The 20,691-nt window shown below is 44.1% G+C and overlaps 3 protein-coding genes across 3 annotated transcripts; all 3 read left to right on the top strand.

Annotated features, from left to right (window-relative positions):
- Positions 1-119: 119 nt before the first annotated feature.
- LOC137902919 (elongation factor 1-alpha) lies at positions 120-6,620 on the top strand. Its single transcript, XM_068747024.1, has 8 exons — positions 120-174; positions 736-888; positions 2,205-2,384; positions 2,472-2,768; positions 2,863-3,013; positions 5,212-5,468; positions 5,878-6,112; positions 6,270-6,620. The coding sequence occupies exons 2-8, from the start codon at positions 745-747 to the stop codon at positions 6,392-6,394; spliced, it is 1,389 nt and encodes a 462-aa protein (XP_068603125.1). The 5' UTR covers positions 120-174; positions 736-744; the 3' UTR covers positions 6,395-6,620.
- A 388-nt stretch (positions 6,621-7,008) lies between these two features.
- LOC137902911 (elongation factor 1-alpha-like) lies at positions 7,009-14,917 on the top strand. Its single transcript, XM_068747014.1, has 8 exons — positions 7,009-7,118; positions 7,530-7,682; positions 8,552-8,731; positions 9,230-9,526; positions 9,599-9,749; positions 10,893-11,149; positions 12,527-12,761; positions 13,727-14,917. The coding sequence occupies exons 2-8, from the start codon at positions 7,539-7,541 to the stop codon at positions 13,843-13,845; spliced, it is 1,383 nt and encodes a 460-aa protein (XP_068603115.1). The 5' UTR covers positions 7,009-7,118; positions 7,530-7,538; the 3' UTR covers positions 13,846-14,917.
- A 2,549-nt stretch (positions 14,918-17,466) lies between these two features.
- On the top strand, positions 17,467-20,232 carry rpl11 (ribosomal protein L11). Its single transcript, XM_068747097.1, has 6 exons — positions 17,467-17,504; positions 18,135-18,285; positions 18,473-18,579; positions 18,832-18,963; positions 19,721-19,831; positions 20,153-20,232. Exons 1-6 carry the CDS (start codon positions 17,499-17,501, stop codon positions 20,180-20,182), a joined length of 537 nt encoding a protein of 178 aa, XP_068603198.1. The 5' UTR covers positions 17,467-17,498; the 3' UTR covers positions 20,183-20,232.
- The last annotated feature ends 459 nt before the right edge of the window (positions 20,233-20,691 follow it).

Genomic DNA, 20,691 nt, shown 5'->3' with positions numbered 1-20,691 from the left:
ATCGAAGCTATGTCGGCCCAGCCAATGGCGTCTCTGATTTTGGTCTGGCAGCGAGACGCGCCTCGACGGCCCTCCCTCGTCTCCGGTTCCGTATATATACTCTGGACGGATCACGTTCTGTCCTTCGTCCTCTGGTCCATATTCAAAGGAGGTCTACTTTGTTGCTGGGCAAAGGTTGGTGAAGCTTCAAAGTGACTGATTGTTAAAGGATCTGCTGTGATGGTCTGAGCGGTGAAACTGCCCGTGTTGCTATGGATACGGTAGCTAGACTAGGATTAGGTGGTCTCTGGCTGAAGTAAACAAAAGGTGGTGATCCAGAACCTGAAATGCGCTTCTCATCCTTCACAAAGCGCGTTTGATGTTTCTAACGGCGCTCGGCGCGCTAACATCCAGCAGGTGGCACATTAGGACGGCGTTACCTTCAACGACAGGGTGGAATCCATTCCTCTGTCGTGAACGCGCATCTCCGCCCCAAGGCTTGCGTGTGCGAGGCGGGGGCGCGCGCGCGCGCGCTCGAGTCGGTCGGTAACATGGCGGCTCCGCGCTCCGGGTGTAACATGGAGGCCGGCCGGCGCGCAGCACGTGGCCGGTCCGGTTTCGTGTCGGGGCGTCGAGACCGGCTGAAGGAAAAGGAAAAAAGCGACAATAAAAATCAGTCTGATCATGTTCGCTGAGAGGCCGGCGGGGATCGATGTCTAATGTGTGATGTGGGAGTAACGAGGTGTTTGTACGCAGTAAATCGAAATGGGAAAGGAAAAGATCCACATCAACATCGTGGTCATCGGCCACGTGGACTCCGGGAAGTCCACGACCACGGGCCACCTGATCTACAAGTGCGGAGGAATCGACAAGAGAACCATCGAGAAGTTCGAGAAGGAAGCCGCCGAGGTTGGTTCCAAAGCAAAGACACGTCAGCAGCGGAGTGACGTCACGCATCACCTGCTCGTTCCTCTGAACTGTCACCTACTGGTGAAAAGAATCGATCGCTTTCACAGCAAGTGGCCCAGTTAAACCCGTAAAACCGTGTCTAATAAACAAGAGGATCAGAGTTTAATCTCTGAGGGAAGCTTATGCCGGGAATAAAATATCTGGTTTGGGTAAATCAAACTTCCTGACACACTGATCTGAGGGAAAAGATGATTTCGCTCCCACGTTAAGACTTTCAAACCAGCAGGAAACAAATTACATGCAATAAAATAATTACAAACACGATGATGCAGCATATTGGCCTACGTGTGCGTTAGAATCAGATCATATGGGACATGACCCTTAACATTTAATCTCAGCTGCAGTTTGTGTCTACCCTTAATATCTAAAGACGTCTCTGTTCAGTGTCCTAAAGAGCACTGTGGAACCTCTGCTGCTTAAATATGGCACGTGTGATTCACTCACTGAACCCGTCTGCAAATAATCTGGTTGGATGAATTGAGTTTTACGGAACCTCTCAATCCCAGGTGTTTGATTCTAATCCTGTCCTGTTTAATTCTAGGCTTAACATTCACGTATAACAGAGGCATGCTCCCATCATCGCATATTTACCGGTATACCAAAAAAAATAGCTGCGTCCTTACAAGGTTCTTCTGTTTGATTATTTACTAAATATTATATTGGGTATACATCCACTTTAAATATACACGTTAGCCCCAAACATTTAGACAAAGCAAACAAGGAAATATGTGGGAATTATGGAAACAATTGTAACGAATTCTTTAAATCCTGCATCCAGTTCATTTTACAGAACCCCACCTCGTAATAGTTTGTTCCTTGGGTCCTTCCGACCTCAAAAACAATTATCCTAACTTTTTAAAGAGTCCTTATATCTTGCAAAAAAAAAAAAAAAAAAGCACCAGGAATATAATCCATGCTTGCTCAACATAAAATATTTTCTTTTCAGGCTGTGCAGGCCATGAAATTTAATTATTTCATGTCATGAAAATGATTTAGCTGAAGAACACGTGATTCGACCTCTCTCTGTGAGGTCACCGCCCCTGCGGTACCTACAGCCAGCGTGCGACTGAAGTACTATTTGATCTGTGAAAATCATATTAAATCTGTACCAAATCCAATTATAAAGAACTTGAATTTTATCTGAACTCTTCTGAAGCAGGTTTTAGAGGACATTCGTAGGCGGCAGATTGCCAACCTGAAGAGCCACTCTGTTCTACTTCCTGCTGTATTTATTGTGCTCTCCTGACGTTCCACAGATGGGCAAGGGCTCCTTCAAGTACGCCTGGGTCCTGGACAAACTGAAGGCGGAGCGTGAGCGTGGCATCACCATCGACATCGCCCTGTGGAAGTTCGAGACCGCCAAGTACTACGTGACCATCATCGACGCCCCTGGACACAGAGACTTCATCAAGAACATGATCACCGGTACCTCTCAGGTAACGGCGGGCCTCTCTCTGAGCTTTCCTCGGCGCATCGCTTTGATGCTCGGCGTTCTAAAGGCCCGTGTGTTCCTCCCTGTGTAGGCTGACTGCGCTGTGCTGATCGTAGCTGCCGGCGTCGGAGAGTTTGAGGCCGGTATCTCTAAGAATGGCCAGACCCGCGAGCACGCCCTGCTGGCCTTCACCCTGGGTGTGAAGCAGCTCATTGTTGGGGTCAACAAGATGGACTCCACCGAGCCCCCTTACAGCCAGAACCGTTTTGAGGAGATCACAAAGGAAGTGAGCACCTACATCAAGAAGATCGGCTACAACCCCGCAACGGTCGCCTTTGTCCCCATCTCTGGCTGGCACGGAGACAACATGCTGGAGGCCAGCGACAAGGTGATGGGACTTTCACATGGTCCGGTCTACAAACACTTCTCTTCCCCCTTTTCTCATCCTATCGCTTCGCTCGTATCCGTTTTGTCCATTTCAGATGACCTGGTTCAAAGGATGGAAGGTCGAGCGTAAGGAAGGTTCTGCCTCTGGAACGACGCTGCTGGAGTCGCTGGATTCAATCTTGCCCCCCTCCCGTCCCACCGACAAGCCCCTGCGCCTGCCCCTGCAGGACGTGTATAAGATTGGGGGTAAGGACTCTCGGGTCGTATCGCTTGTATAAATAATGACTGGGAAGCATTTAAGGAACAAGCCTCTGCCGGGCTGCACGGCAAAACTCGCAATCAGAGCCACAGCGATGAACGTAAAGGTGGCGGCAGCACGAGGTGGAGACAGGAAGAGCAGTTTAATGAACCAAACACGGAGACTTTTGCAAAGAAAGAATCACAATAAATCCATCATCACTTCCTCTGCCGTTTTAGAATACATATAGAATAAAGCTTAATGTAGAGCAAGTGAGCGAAATGTTCTTAAACTTGGCATTAGTCTGTTTGCGGTTGTGCTCCGTGGGGCAGCGTAATATTTGGAATGTGTGATCGTTTCCTTCTTGTTCAGGGCGATCACATATTAAAACTAGAAAACGACAATCAGAGATTGCAGACCCTCGCCTCCAAAAGACTATTTGATCTTGTGAGACAGTAAACAGGGCTTCCGGATCAGAGGGGCCAAACCTGCTCTAGCTTGCTGCTCCGGAATGTACTACAAGCCATCTTCTGGACTCTTTTTCCCATCATGCCATTCGTGTCCCTCCCTCTTAAAGTGGCAGTTTACAGCACAGGCACAATTCCAGATGTAAAAATAATTCTAGAATCTGGATCCAGATCCGGATCAACGCCATTCTCGGGGAGGACCGAGCCACGGACAGAACCTTGCTTGTGTAAAAATTTCAAGTCGATTGGGTTACTAGTTTTTGAGTTATGCGCTCGGACAGACAAACAAGCAAACAAACAGACAAACGCACCCAATTGCAATACCCTCGCCTCCTCTTCGGCGAGGGTAATGAACCGGTTGAAAACATTGCAGAGGCAGTGAGAAACGGACGTCTTCTGTACTCGCCAACAGCTCAGCTGTCTAGCAGCAGCTGCTGCTGTTCCATCGCATAAGAATCAAATCTGTCTCGGTTAGTGTGCATGAACCTGCAAAAAAACATCTATACGCAAAGTCTGGATTAAAAAAAACACGCCTGCGACGGCACACGTCCTAGTTAGAAAACAGACATATTCACCTGCCCAACAAAATGCAACGCCAGTAGTCATCGCTTTTTCAAAGGAGTTGACGCAAATTTCGATGGACAGCATTCAGGAAAACCTCGACCCAAGCGGCGTTTGCAAAATACTAAATACACGGAGGGACAACTGCTTACTTGAAATCCCGAAAGAGGCACCAACACCAGGAACAGCAGCTTCTGGTGAAATTGGAGACGTGGTTGATGCGTCACACCCGTCGAAGGCTCGGCCCAACGGAAACGGCCCCAGGGCAGATTTCAGGAGACGATACCAGTTCATGAAACAAGTTCTGACAAGGCCAATGGCAGGCTGACCGAAGCGGGAGCTATGCACACTTGCACAATGCGTGCCGTCGGGAACACGGGTGCTGTATTTTAGAAATATCTGTTGCAAAGCTCTTTATAACAATTCAAAGAAATTGTTAAAATATTATTGCCTTAAGTCGAAGGGACGGGCTGAGGGCCACATCAGCATTATGGTTGCCCTCAAAGGGCCAGATGTAAACCGCAACACAGTGAAAATGTAACTAAATTTAATTTAATGTTTAAAAAAAAATGTAACTACTCCTTAACATGCTGTTAAACAATCAAACTTATACGACTAAATAATATAAAAAAATAATAAGAAAAGAAAAATATCATCCAACACAAGTTATGACATTAACTCTTTTGTCACAATTGAGCGGGGCAGAACTGCAGAACAACCAACGACTGCGAGCTGCTAAGAAAACGTGTGACAGGTGCAGCGTTTTACAAAAAACAAATGGCCGCACACAGCTCTCGGGGGCCACAAAAAATGACGTGGAGGGCCACATTTGGCCCCCCGGGCCTTGAGTTTGACACGTGTGTCTTAGGGGCAATAAAATAAAGTCCAATGTTGTGGACTTATTTTATTTTCAATGAAGTCAATTCAAGATCCAACTAGAACAGGGGTGCCTAAACTGTTCCATGGAGGGCCGAGAGGCTGCACGTTTCCTTTCCGACCCTCTCTCCAGCAGCTGATCTCACTAATGAGCGCCTTCTCTCAAATTGAAAGCGGTGTTGATTATTAAAATGACATGCTTTAGTAACCGGCTGGAAGGAAAACCTGCAGCGTCTCGGCCCTTCGTGGAATAGTTTGGGCATCCCTGAACTAGAACCGCTTCTACTTATTTGCCTCTAAAGGTATTGGAACTGTCCCCGTCGGCCGTGTGGAGACTGGCATCCTGAAACCTGGTATGATCGTCACCTTTGCCCCCGTCAATATAACCACTGAAGTGAAGTCTGTGGAGATGCACCACGAGTCCCTGGCCGAAGCTCTTCCTGGCGACAACGTCGGCTTCAACGTCAAGAACGTGTCCGTCAAGGACGTCCGTCGTGGATACGTGGCCGGCGACAGCAAGAACGATCCTCCCATTGGAGCCGAAAACTTTAATGCCCAGGTGAGCAATGACGGAATAGAAGGAAGCTGGCTCCTGGTAATGTGCTTTAGACCTACAGACCATTTCTCCTTAATCAAGTAGCACTTTTCCCTTGTGATATTTGCCCCGCCATCGCTTCCAGAAGAAGCCTTAGCCGACAGCACTGGCAATAATGATGCGAAGAGATGCTAAAAGTTCCAAAATGCAACTTACAACTTTGTTCAAGTGTACCTTTTTATTACGACAGATGGGTAAAAGGGGGAAAGCAGTCAGATCCAGAAATAAAAAGGAATCAGCTGTTCTGTAGTGCAAGTGAAGTGTTCGCGGATTTGTCTTTCTATAAAGAACAGACCATTTGTGTCCTTCTCCGACACCAACCAGTCCACGTTCCTAAATGTTTTTCTGCTGTTCTGACCTCCTCCCTCCGCAGGTCATCATCCTCAACCACCCAGGCCAGATCTCCCAGGGTTACGCTCCCGTGCTGGACTGCCACACTGCTCACATTGCCTGCAAATTCAGCGAGCTGAGGGAGAAGATTGACCGTCGCTCTGGCAAGAAGCTCGAGGATAATCCCAAGGCTCTCAAGTCCGGCGATGCCGCCATCATCACCATGGTGCCCGGCAAACCCATGTGTGTTGAGAGCTTCTCCCAGTATCCACCGCTTGGTGAGTGAAGCATCATTTTACTCCTAAATATATTTATTAGGCAGACAAATGTGGGTGAGGTTGGACGTTGGGCACTCTTAAAAGCAGAGGAAACTCGTGGTTGTCTTTCAGTTGATGCGGCTCGTCTCTTTTTTCCGGTTCTTTCCCTGACTGCCAGGTCGCTTTGCTGTGCGAGACATGAGGCAGACGGTGGCTGTCGGGGTCATCAAGTCGGTGGAGAAAAAGGCGCCGTCCGGCGGAAAGGTCACCAAGTCAGCGCAAAAGGCCGAAAAGAAGAAATGAATACTCGTGCAGGACGACCAACGAGAAGTCGTGTCTCCGGAGCAGAGGGGCGCCCCGTCCCTCCTTCTCCCCTGCCACCCAACTCCATCTCCTCTGAGGCAGAGCTCTCTACTCAAGGACTGGCTTATGCTGATTAAAACCCATCGAAAGAGCTTCCGCCGGAAAGCAAGGCCTCTGCCTTTTTTAAGTTGAAGGCGAAACAATAAATATCTTATACACAGCCAAAGGAAGACATTTCAATTGTGTTTCATTACCAGCGTTTATTCCTCCAAAAGCTCTAAGCAACACAGTAGAGTATGTCTCATGCCAATGAAGTGCAGAAAAAAACAGAGGATTTCTCAATTTCAGGTCCTTCCTCATTGCCTCTCATCATGTGATGACACTTTTTGTACCAATGTGCGTTTCCAAAGAGAAATTCTAGGTAAGATACGTTGAGTTAGTCGACAAAGGGGTGTCCTTTTGAAAACTTAAAAAACTGGTTGACCAGGTAGATGAGCTGCGTAGGTGACTAACCCGGCAGGATTCTGTCGTTGCCACGCATGGGTGGAGTTTTGCAACAAACAGGTATTACAGCTGAAGGCATCAAATCCTGTTCAGACAAGACACAAAGTAGGAGGAGGCAAAGGCGTTGTTCGCCTGTACGCTCGCCCGAAATCCATTGAGTGAACTTCCACGTAGATCAGGAGACGTCGACCAACCAGCACCTCTGCAGCGCTTCATCCAGGTGAGATTGTACATTTCCCTAGGTTTTATCTGATATACGAACACATCCCGTTTGTGTTTCTCAAGCGTTTCTACAGAAAACCCTCTTTATTTCACCCTGCCCTTATCCATTGGGTTTCTGATTGCAACCATGCTTTGTGATCACATGTACGGGTTCACACTGGGTTCCATTGTCGGGTGAACTACTTTCCACTGGTCGAGCGAGATTAGAATGATTGAAGTTTAACACTCTCATGGTGTTGGCAAAATGTTGTAGTTTAAACTCCAGGGGAATGTCCTCTCAAGTATTTAGAATTTAATGCTCTTTCATATTTTCACTTAGGATAAACCTTTTATTTGATTAAATGTTTTTTTATTGGCATTTTACTCGCATGATATTGGTGGATTCATGGCAAGTGTTGTTTATACCCAGTAAATCAAAATGGGAAAGGAAAAGATCCACATCAACATCGTGGTCATCGGCCACGTGGACTCCGGTAAATCCACGACCACGGGCCACCTGATCTACAAGTGCGGAGGAATCGACAAGCGAGCCATCGAGAAGTACGAGAAGGAAGCCGCCGAGGTTGGTTTGAGAAGAAAAGCATTTATTCAAGCTTTTTCACCCAATATTTTCAGGCATTTCATTTAACACAACGAGGCCTACAACGTGGCGTTCCAGGAAACGCAGGTGTGCCGGATGTACGCGCGGCGCGCGCCATAGTGACTAAATTGGTCACTAGTGCCACCTACTGGTGGAATGTGGGTATCGTCTCTAACAAAGTCGTCCCACCACAAATAATTCTTCAAATCTATTTTTATGATTTTAAAAATGAAATGTTGAAAAGGTTAATTTAGGAAGAAAATGTGTAAAATCGAGATCAAACACACAAACAAATATTTGGTCCATATGATGATGAATATATCTATTAGATAGGATGTTAGAGTACAAGTACAGTCAAATCGTAGCATGTATTACAGTACAAATACAGTGAAACATCCTGTCTAAGAGGAGCATTTCAAAAAAGCCCTTGCGGTCTTGTTTCCGTTGAAAGTCCTTAGTACATAAATCATTGATATTTAACATTACCAATAAAACTAATATTAAATTACTCAATTGATGCAAAATCATTTATTGAATACTGTACTTTCTTATTAAAGAATCTAAAACGTGAACGTTTTCGGGTAGCCTTCAAGATACTTGGCTATTGTAGTAATTAATAGATACAAGACACAAAAGGCAAGCTGAAATCAATTGAGAACTTACACAGTCTTTGACATGCTGTAGCAAAAGTAAATTGCAGGTTTCAACATGAAGTTAAGTAAGAAATAATATAAGAAGAGGATTTACATGAAGTAAATATTTTTAGTGAAAAGAAATGGGTTTGGCGAAACTGATCACTGATTCATCTTTTTAATTTTATTATCTCTGTCTTGCTCTTTTGCACTACACAGATGGGCAAGGGCTCCTTCAAGTACGCCTGGGTCCTGGACAAACTGAAGGCGGAGCGTGAGCGTGGCATCACCATCGACATCGCCCTGTGGAAGTTCGAGACCGTCAAGTACTACGTGACCATCATCGACGCCCCTGGACACAGAGACTTCATCAAGAACATGATCACCGGTACCTCTCAGGTAACGGCGGGCCTGATTTATCACATTCGGGTAAACGTTGGAGCTCAAGTTGTACGTTTTTCACTCACTAGGGTTAGGGTTGAGATGTGCCAATGACTTTCTATGCTTATCATTCTTTGACTAATATTATAAGAAGTCCCCGGAAGACACCTGATTATCTTTTTTAAAATTGACTTTTAACAACGCTCAAGTGGCAAATGCATGTGCCTGCCACACCCTGGGTTCAAATCCTCTCCAAGATCTGGAACTATTCACTTCATTTCACTAGAATTTTTGGGGAAATGAATAAATATTTATTTTAAAGCTACGTTGTTGTTGTCATTGAATCACCAGCTTCAATTTCTAATGAGGTTTCAGCCAGCATTCGTAAGAGATGACCAACGACACAAATGAAGTGAAATGAAACGCTACTGTTGAAACAAATGGAAAATATTCCTTCAAGTGTCTGATGTGCACAGCCATTACGCAAGAAATCCAAAATCATTTCTCCCTGGGTAGGCTGACTGCGCTTTGCTGATCGTAGCTGCCGGCGTCGGAGAGTTTGAGGCCGGTATCTCTCAAAATGGCCAGACCCGCGAGCACGCCCTGCTGGCCTTCACCCTGGGTGTGAAGCAGCTCATTGTTGGGGTCAACAAGATGGACTCCACTGGACCCCCTTACAGCCAAGCCCGTTTTGAGGAGATAACAAAGGAAGTCAGCAACTACATCAAGAAGATCGGCTACAATCCTAAAGCTGTGGCCTTTGTCCCCATCTCTGGCTGGGTTGGAGACAACATGCTGGAGCCCAGCGACAAGGTGACGGGACTTTCACAACATGTAGAAATGTGATAGGAAGACGTGGACTGATGTCTTTGGATATTTCTGCAGATGTCCTGGTTCAAGGCATGGACTGTTGAGCGTAAGGACAACAATACCAGTGGAAAGACTCTGTTTGAGGCTCTTGATTCCATCCTGCCACCGTCCCGCCCCACTGACAAGCCCCTCCGTCTGCCCCTGCAGGACGTCTACAAAATCGGCGGTAACAATCCTTTGCTACGATGATGTCGCCTCACCTTATGTGATATGACATTACTCTACACCACAAGTTTGCTTTTAACTTGGATTATGTGTTTAAGTATTTGTTGAACTGCAGAATTCTTTGTATTTATAAGTCACAATTTGTTTTCAGAATCGTCATTTAGTGACGGACAGTATTGTGTAATATTTTACCATTATTTTTATGAGGGACATACTATATAGTAATTGGTGTGTCTGCCTGACTAAACTTTATGCATCCAATAACTACAATAAGCAGTTGTGCCTTTTGACATTTAGAACTTTCTCCAAAATTCTTATTTTCTTGATTTTTGGTCATCTTGTGTGGATTTTCTTATTTCAGCATATGTCATTTAACCATTTGTTATGTATTAGATTTTGTTCCTTGATCACCTCCGCTGAGGCGGGGGTCATGTGGTCGCCGGTGTTTGTTTGTCTGTCCGTCCGTCCGTGAGCAAGATAACTCAAAAGCGTTTGGACGGATCTTGATGAGATTTTTAGGAAATGTTTGGGAATGTCACCAGGAACAGATTATAACATTTTGGTGATGATCCAGAAGAAATCCTGGATTATGGATCAGTTAGAAATTTTCTGTAACATTGCAGTCAATGGAGCTTCAAAATTTGTTCCTCAATATCTCGGTTGATTATTGGCCGATGTGGAATTCGACACAATCAGCAGGTGAGATTCTCCACCTCTATCTCACCTGCTGATTTTCAATCAGTAAGTCAGTGAGAAATACTTAATTTTACAGATTCAAAAATCTGTTACAAATTTTCTCTGTGAAAATATGATTTTAAGTTTAATCTTTTTCTTTTGATATTCCTCCTCATGAGCATAGATATTCCTCCTCATGAGCATATATCCAAAACAGTATACATTCTCTGTATTATCAAGCATAAATATCTCCAGGGCCCAGTATTTGAAAACTTTGAACCCGGATAATAATGATCCAGATTTCCAAATCCTCTGATTCAAATCCATGAATCAGAGGATTGGATTAAAATTATCCGGATCCTCTTGGATAGGGAATTCCCCCCCACCCCCCACAAACTCCGCCTATGGTTTGCTCAGTTTCTGTGTTGTTTATTTAAGAATGTGAAATATGTCTCCTGCTCTCTCTCAGGTATTGGAACTGTCCCCGTTGGCCGTGTGGAGACTGGCATCCTGAAGCCTGGTACGATTGTCACCTTTGCCCCCGTCAATATAATCACTGAAGTGAAGTCTGTGGAGATGCACCACGAGTCCCTGGCCGAAGCTATGCCTGGCGACAACGTCGGCTTCAACGTCAAGAACGTGGCAGTCAAGGATATCCGTCGTGGAAACGTGGCCGGCGACAGCAAGAAAGATCCTCCCAAGGGAGCTGAAAACTTTCATGCCCAGGTGAGGAATTAAGGAATCCAAGATAGTTGGCTTGTTTCATTTTTTTAGTCCTGTTAAATGCTGTATTTAAAAAATAATTATGTTTTTTTTTTTTCTTTTAAACGTGTTAAAATTCAATACAGACTTCTCTGTCCAGGTGAGTTTGAAAAAAGTAGAGAATCTCAATCTATATATTTGTGGACCAAAGATATGGATTGTGAACTGGTAGCTTGAGGGGTGTCAGTTCACCTCCTGAGGTGCCTTGAGCAAGTCACCAAATCCCACAAGCGTCTCCTACCATCTCTCCGTTTCTACAGGATCTGTGTGTGTGTGTGTGTGTGTGTGTGTGTTGTGGCTTGTATGTTTTCTCCACTGGGGATTCATTCATTAACCACTTTTTCAATTTCCAAGTAGTCAACGGGTGAGAGGCGGGGTACACCCTGGACAAGCCGCCAGTTCATCGCAGGGGCCACTGGGGATTTAAAAAAGTTAATCAAATTTTAAAGGTCCCATATTCTACTCTTTTTCCACAAGTTAATGCAGTTCCCAGATACTTATTTGAAATATATTATCTAACAAACAGATGCTGCAGGACAGCTTCTCACTTTTATGTCTCAAACAGCTCGGTCAGAAAAGTCTCTGAAAACGACACGCAATGAATGTGCACGTTTTCGTACTGTGACATCACAGGGGGAGAGATTTCTGCCTGACGCGTTTCAGGAGGTGATTACAGACCTACGCAGGATTGACCGGATGGTTTATTTAGCTGTTTTTGGGTTAAGGACCCAGACCCACCAAATTAGTGTCGAAAAGTGAGTTTTTCACAATATGGGACCTTTAAAAGTAAAGAACAGCAAAGAAGTTGCACAGTGTCACGGAAGGGAAATGTACTTGCATGGGTAGAGCAGAGTGAAGCTTTGACCTTCTATAGCATGTCGTGGCAAACACCAACACACAAGGGCTCAGTATTAACATGCCGTCCCGTTCCTGCCTGAAATGAAACGGTCTGTCTGTTTGACCGACTGTCTAGGCCAGGCGTGGGCAAACTAAGGCCCGGGGGCCATATACGGCCTGTTGGGCTATTTAATCCGGCCCGCCGAACTTGTCCAAATTATATCATTAAATTAAATTTGATTATAATTAAACCTCATTCATTTGACCATTTCCCTGTAATTTGTACAATGACACCTGCACATTCATGCTTCTCTACCTGTAAAAGGCCAAATCCTTTCATGTAATGGCTTTTACATATTATTTATATTCATTCACACAAAAACTCCATCCGTCTTTTCCTGGCCCGGGCCCTCTATCAAATTTTAGAACCCATCGTGGCCCGCGAGTCAAAGAGTTTGCCCACCCCTGCTCTAGGCGTAGTTCTAATTGAAAATCTGTCCCCAGGTCATCATCCTGAACCACCCCGGCCAGATCAGTGCGGGCTACGCCCCCGTGCTGGACTGCCACACGGCTCACATTGCCTGCAAGTTCAACGAGCTCGTTGAGAAGATCGACCGTCGTTCGGGCAAGAAGCTCGAGGACCTTCCGAAGTCTGTGAAGTCTGGAGATGCCGCCATCGTGAAGCTTGTTCCGCAGAAGCCCATGGTCGTCGAGCCCTTCGCCGACTACCCTCCACTGGGTGAGTAAAAGGCTCCATTTTCATTCTTCCACTTTTCACATCACAGACTTGCGATAATGGCGCTATTGTACATTTCTACCTCAACAGGACTTCAAACTGCTTTTATTGCTACATTTTTTAACTTTAGAGCATTTTCCATTTTTTACTTTTTAATGATGCTTCAGCTGCTATCAATGCTCGCAGACAAACTGGCAACTATTTATATATTCAGTTTATATTACACGCTATTACTGTCTACGATCAACTGGAGTAAACACACAAACATATAAAAGCATGCACATATTTAAAGCATTGCAAAGAAAATAAACATGATCCAAACACAAACTAGACCGCTAAACACACATTTGCAGTGCGTTTCTGTAATTGGTCTCGTTGCTTGGATTAGGTGTTTGCCATCTTTCCTATGGGCTGTTAAATTGATGTTTTCTTAACCGGCTTGTGTTTTGTTCATTTACACGTCTGTGTATCATTGACTCAAGCGATCAATGTCTGAAGACATTGATGTTGAGTTTAGTTATTGAGAACTCTCTAGTTCAACTATATTAGAAAGATGACAGACACCTGACATCTCCAAATCAATCAATCAATTAGCATGTAACATGGATTTTGCCGCACTGATCCATAGTCTCCCATTCGTTGTCAATAATGATGATCAATCGAGTAGAATAGAATATACAAAAAACTTTAAAAAATGATATCAAGTAAGGCATGCAAACACAATATACACAGTACAAAAATACATTATAAATATGTAAATAAATATACGTATATAACAGCGCGTTGATAGACGCTGTTCAATTTGTTTTATGAGTCCGATGTCTCTTCAAGAGGGGAGGGGGGAGAACAGATAGAGTGTGGGGTTTATGAGGTGTAGAGGGGGGTGAGCTTAATGCTCCTTAAAGACGGAGATGTTATTTTATCCTCTCTAACTCTTTCACATCCTCTTTTCCATCTCTTTCTCACAGGGCGTTTTGCTGTGCGTGACATGAGGCAGACCGTCGCCGTGGGTGTAATCAAGTCTGTAGAAAAGTCTGATGAAAAAGGAAAGGTCACCAAATCTGCCCAGAAAGCTGCTAAGAAATGAATTTCGATGCTGGATGGCAAACGGGCTCAACGACGACCCCGCCTTCCTCTCGACGCCGTCATCCATCATGTGTTAATGAGAATCCATCGGAAGAGTCTCCGCCGGAAAGGAAGGCCTGCTTTTAGGAAAAACTTCTCTATAAGGATTAGGTTGAAAGCAATTGAATACAAATAATTAAAAATATACAAATTTAAGACATTTCTTGCCATTCAGTGTAATTTGTTGGTGGATTTTTACCAAGTCTATTCAAAAAGAAATAAAAGATTGGTCACAAAGATTTCAATATCACAGCATGCAGTTATTCAAAGGCTGATTTAACACTGTAAAGCCGTTATGTCTGCTTTACTCTTACTTACTTGAAGTCACATTTACTAGGGGGGGAAGGGGACGCCTTACAATAATATAATTCTGCTATCCCGTTACAAACACCTTCTGAGGACATGGCAGAGGCGATTCCTCCCCTGGCGATCACATGGTTGAGGACATTCCACAAGCGTGCCCTCTTAATGGTCTCTATGGACAGGTGATAAAGTGTTTTAGCATCGAGTGTGCAAGACAATGTGGTCGCACGCCCTGAAAGGCGATCTAAGAAGATGCGTGGTGGTATTTCCAGTCATTTGAAAGACTTCACAAAGAATCAATTAGTTTGCAAAAAAAAATTAAACAGTCAAATATCAGTACATTTAATTGCAAAAAGGAGCAGAGTTGAATGATGCTTGAATAAGTGATAATGCAATAAACACCAGTCGGTTGCCATCCTTGACTGGAAAATTCCAATCAATTCCAATCAAGCTTGTTTTATATATATATATAATGGAGTGAGTCTGTATTCTTGGTACATGTTAAAATACATAATTGACTCCTTTAGATTTATTTTATTTTATTAATATTTTTGTGGAGTGGCAGAAGTAAAGCTAGTAGTGGTGTTTGCAGTATTAGTTGCAATACTTGTATAAAACTTGTCCTGCTCAACAACACCTTAATTTCTTTGTCCACACCTGAGGCTTCTCCCCGGCTGTGTATTGACTTTCATCAATTCCCATAAGGATGAGAAGATCATGTGCTTTGAGTTTCTATAAAATAAAATAAAAGCTATAAATCAAATGCATTATTATTATTCATGTATATCCATTTGGAATAAAAATGTAAGAGTTGTCATGAAAGATGGAGAGAAGACCTGTGCAAAACAACAAGTTTTAAGAGAAGGTAAGTAAATGTGTGGACAATGACGGTAATAACTTTGGAGTTAACAAGATGTTTTATTCCAATTATGAGTCGGTACTAAATGTATCAGTCACTATTGTTAATGGACCTGAGAAGGCAGAGGCAGAGGAGTCATGGAAAGACCAAACAGTTTTAAATGAAGCAAACAAAGATCAGGAAAAGGTTAAACTAAACACTCAGAAGGTCAGATGTCGGGCAATTCAAGTAGCAAAAAATAAATAAAATGCCTAAACGGAAAAACTCAATGATAGCTAAGATCGGACATGGCCGGCGTCCGGGATTACAGGAACGCAAAAACACAGCACAAATGAAAAGAATCACAGAGTCTAGCAAACCAGTGGTTGGCAGGCCGGCGCCAAAAAAACAAACGGAAATGCACCCCCAAAATAAACACTGAAACTACAATACTCACGAGTGGCTGCGAGTAAACCGGCAAAACACCAGGGGAGGGCGAGACAGCAGCACCTGTGCGGAAGCATATCCTGGCAATGAGCCAGCAGGAAGGTAGAAACTAAGTAGGATGAGACGGATGAAGGGGGATGAGGATCGGGTGTGTCTCGTTGGGTTTGGCTGACTCACTCGCAGCTGCACCTACATTGAAGATCCACAAGATCCAGAGTGAGAATAGAGGAACACGAGACAATGACAACTGTTCTGAGCAAACTGGCAGATGGAGCCCAAAAGCAGAACAGGAGAGTAGGAAGATGCAGAATCAAAGATCATCCAGAGGAGATGGCTGCATTTCTGAAAGTTGTGGACACACACACACACACACACACACACACACACCGGTATATGGATTTGTATTTGTCTAGTCATTGACAAACAGGGTTCCTGAGCACATGAAGTAACTGTGCCAAACCGGCTCACACTGTCCCCATTGGCTTGTGTGACTGACACTTTTGAAGATGCTCCTTTCTTGTATTCAATCATTATACTATCACCTGTTAAAAATCTAGTTTCCTAATGAGATATTTGTTATGAAGGTATTACATTCTGTTTCATTACTGCTTTGGAGAGAGTCCCAATTGTTTTGGTGGGGAATCAGGGAAGTAAAATAAAATAAATAAATTGAGCTGCTGGTGGAATGAAGAAACAGTAGGTGTTAAAAAGATTACGATAAACTGTATAAAGGTTCATATCTTATAATCTTAAAGATATAGTAGTGTAAGGCGCTCTCCTTTTAAACCACCAGGTGTGTCAAACATGGAGAGGAGGACTATGTACTGTTATGTATTGTGGTTAACCCTGATAATTTCCCAAGACTGGACTAAATAAAGTATTTATATTCTATTCTATTCTATTCTATTCTATTCGACAAGCTACCCAAGAGCGACCAAGTTGAAAAACTAAAGGAACTCAAATGCAAGCTGATTTATTTTTTCATTTTTTAATCAGAGTTATAGAGTTTTTTGTGTTTCTGCTTGAATTGTGTGTCCTGGTGTGTTCATCTGAATGTGTGTGTGTGTGTGTATTTGGTAACGTCATTGTTTGTTGCATATAAATGAAAATATCTAATAACAGAATATTTTTGTTCAGCTTTGATTGTTTTAAATATTGTCTTCAGGTTCAGGAACTGCTGCTGCTTACAAAGGTTTTGGAGAGCAATGGAGACCCCTTGCGTAAAACGACAGACAAATAAAGCGCGAGGTGAGTTAGACAGTACTCTACATCACCAAAGGGGGCGGACGAGAGCACACAGGTTCACGTTCTTCCACGCAAAGAAGTAGCGCTGAAATTTCAAAATAAAGTGCGAGCTGCTGTCCATTTCTTCCAAACTTTCATATTAAATGACAGCCAGATATGGAATATATTATCTAACCATCTCAAATCTGGACTACCACTCTAAATGCAATCATTAAATGGAGACCAACGACGCTCTTATCAAAGCGGGTTAAATAGTCCCCTGATGCGGGTTGTTTTGCCTGGATAAATAAAAAATAAAAATAAAATAAAATTCACTGCGTTCTGTAAATTATAATCCACGTGTCCCAATGAAGAACTGATACATGGTATTTTTTGAAATTGTAGTTCTTTTATTCTAATATTAGGTTTTTCATAATTTGTGTTGTAAAAGGATAGTTCAATGAATGAAGATTTCTATGTACTTAAACAAAGATATAGATTCAGAGTTCTAGTTATTTTAGATTATTATACTATTATTTTACTGGTCTGGCCCGCCTGAGATCAAATTGCGCGTTTTTATCTTATGTACACTATGTAAAGCGACTTCGAGTGTCCAGAAAGGCGCTATATAAATAAAATATATTATTATTATTATTATTATTATTATTAACATTCATTTGATTAGCGTGCAAAAGGCGGAACAGTCCAGTCCCGCATCATGTTTCCACGAGCTCAATTACAAGGAACACGCGACTATAAATTCCCGCCACCGGAAGCATGACGTCCTCTTCGAGTGATCCAACATGGCGGTGAGTGTTCCGTCGTGTACGAGTCAGATAAATGTGACGTTGGGTGCGATATCCGCGATCATCTGCGCTGCGGGGTTGCGCTAACCGGTGTTCGGTTTTTAGAGTCTTACCCGCCGTCACAAATGATTAATCTAAAATATTATTTTGTCAATAAACGTAACAGGAATGCAAGTTAGCTAAAGAAAAATCGAGTGATGCTAACAGGTTACGTCTTTGCCATCGTTCTTTAAGACACACACTCACGTATATATATTTATGTATGCGGAATATATGCATTGTTCTGTCACTCGGTGCGTGACGTGCTTTTAGCCCCGCCGAGGTGGTCTCGACGTTGTTGTTTGACTGACCAGCTAGACGGCAGAGGTGTGTACGAACATGTCCGCCAGCCGGCGTGTGTTGGTCCAATAGGAGGCCGACTTGGATTCACGGAGGGGAGCGTAGCTCCAGAATGCTAATGTTTCAACCTGGGTTTACTGTCATTTAGTGTATATGCTACATTTATACCGGCCTGTTAGCTGGCTGAGTTCTACTCTCATTAGTCGACGGTGTACTTTAGGGTGCTGTGATGACTTTGGAGTAAAAAAAACTGTTTATTTTTGTAAAGAACTAAGCCCTGACCTCTTCCTCCAGGACCTTGGTGAAAAGAAGGAGAATGTTATGAGAGAGCTCCGCATTCGCAAGCTCTGCCTGAACATCTGCGTAGGGGAGAGCGGAGACAGGCTAACGCGAGCTGCTAAGGTTCTGGAGCAGCTCACTGGGCAGACGCCTGTGTTCTCCAAGGGTGAGTGTGGACGGCAGGCTGTTGTGCCTAAAGCTGCGAGTATTGATGGCGTATGAGTGGCAAACTTTCCGTTTAATTTCTTCCAACGTGGTGAGAAGTTATAATGGTATTTGTAGCCGTAGCGCTTCCTGAACATGGAAGCGGTTTCATGGTTATGGTACTACTATTCTTCTCTTTCCACTTGCAGCCCGCTACACGGTGCGATCCTTCGGTATCCGCCGAAATGAAAAGATCGCCGTCCATTGTACTGTCCGTGGAGCCAAAGCGGAGGAGATCCTGGAGAAGGGACTCAAGGTCAGGAATATCTCTACCCCCCCCACCCCCCCCCCCCCCCCCCCCTCCCCGGCTTGTACCACTATAACGTTGCGTGTGTCTATTTCAAAATAAAAGAAATGGTAGGGGAAAAGACTCTCCTTCATTTTCAATGTGTAACCATGGAAACGCGGACAACTACGAGTGTTCCGTTTGAATAAAACGAACCCGGTTGACGTTTTCAGCGCTGCTTGTGTCGCTAAAGAGGCTTCGCTCTGCTCTTCCTGCTTCCAGGTGCGCGAGTACGAGTTGAGAAAGAACAACTTCTCAGATACCGGCAACTTTGGGTTTGGCATCCAGGAGCACATCGATCTGGGCATCAAGTACGACCCCAGCATTGGCATCTATGGGCTGGACTTCTATGTGGTGAGTGTCTGAAACTGCATCAGAATAAAGCTGCAGAGGGGAAGGGGCAGGCATCCGGCTGAGGTGAAACGCAGAATACGTGCAGATGCTAATAAGAATGCAGTTTTTGTTTGCAGTGAAGTGTCTCTTGAAGTGCTTTCTGAGGCTGATGGTGCAATTAAGGCAAACGATCTTAAGATGAGGATTTGTCTTGATGTTTTCTGTGGAAACTGGCGAATTGTTTAAACGCCATTTGTCTTGGGTCTAAATTTCCGGTTGTCGATGGTCAGCGACATGATGACCATGACCTTACCTGAGACTGTCAAAGGTACCAGCAGGACTGGGCCAGGATTTGGTACTTTCAGTAATTTGCTTTCTTGTTCATAGTTAGAACGAGGCCCCATGAAGTGCAGTGATTTGCTGAGTTAATTTGATTAAAGTCAGAACAATTTTGGGGATCCTTTTTTTCCCCCTTCAAAGTAAAGCAAGCAGCGTTAAGTAAATCTTTACTCATTTCTTAAATAAGAGTCGGTCCATTCATCTTATCTGGGGCTGGGCTTCAGCAGGGATTTCCAGACTTGCCTCCCCCCCCCCCCCCCCCCCCCCCAGCCGCCTCCTCCAGCTCCATTTCGTGTATCAATTTGAATTTGATGAACTTTGCCTTTTTTTAAGTTTGAAGAATCAGCAATCGACTCTTGTCACTGATTCTACATAAAGTGGTGTGAGCGTGCGCAGTGGTGAAGCTTTCTGACCGTCTCTCGACCCTCTCCGTGTTCAGGTTCTGGGCAGACCTGGCTTCAGCATCGCCGACAAGAAACGGAAAACTGGCCGCATTGGTTTCAGGCACCGCATTCGCAAAGAGGAGGCCATGCGCTGGTTCCAGCAGAAAGTAAGAGTCGGCCTGTTTTCACGCACGCACCATGACAAATCTGCCACGGTCACGGTGAACATGTGAGGGAGACGAGAAGAACAACACTAGTTTCTACATCAAGCACTCGAGTCCGTTCAAAGATTAGAAACAACAAAGACGTGCTTCAGAAATGTGATTTGAGCAATGGCAAATTGAATGTTTGTGCATTTTGCTGCTCTTTAACGCCTGCTCTGGATGTTGGAGCCGAAATGCTCGATCGTGTTTATCCTGCAGCGCCCGAGCTGCTGTTTGTTATACTTTTGGTAACGTTCTTAATGCTTATTCCTTGTTTCCTTCCAGTATGACGGTATCATCCTCCCCGGCAAGTAAGGACCCGCCTTCCCATCTTTGTATCAATTTAATAAAAAGAGTAAAATGACTCTGCTCTTGGTTTTCTTCTTTTTTTTTTGCTGTTGGGTTACTGTTTTAAAGAAAGTAAATTAGCATTAGCATAATTGGTGAAAGTTATCATGACATCATTACTATAGGAGGGAAGCTAACGCTGCTACGCTCTGACACTGTGTACTACATACCGGTACATGCTAGGGAATTTGTGGTTGGAAATTCCATTTGCTGGGATTGGACTCTTTCTGGGAGTATCGGGGTTTAACCCAAACTGAATAATTCATGTTACTGCGGAGCGAAGAATGGAGCCAACGTGCCTGAATGTCGGACGTATGCGTTGCCCCTCTGTGTCCTTTGACCCTTGATTGCCTGAAGTCCTAGATCTGCTGACTTGGATGTCATTCCCTAGCTACTGGAAACATTTTCATTATGCTACTTTATACTGTCGGCGAAAGGAGAAAAGTACTGCAAGTATTCCGAGACGGTTCCATCCT

Source organism: Brachionichthys hirsutus, chromosome 13, assembly GCF_040956055.1.
Source record: "Brachionichthys hirsutus isolate HB-005 chromosome 13, CSIRO-AGI_Bhir_v1, whole genome shotgun sequence".
Classification (NCBI taxonomy): Eukaryota; Metazoa; Chordata; class Actinopteri; order Lophiiformes; family Brachionichthyidae; genus Brachionichthys; species Brachionichthys hirsutus.
Note: the sequence above shows the minus strand (reverse complement) of the source record. Positions and strands in the feature narration are given on the sequence as shown.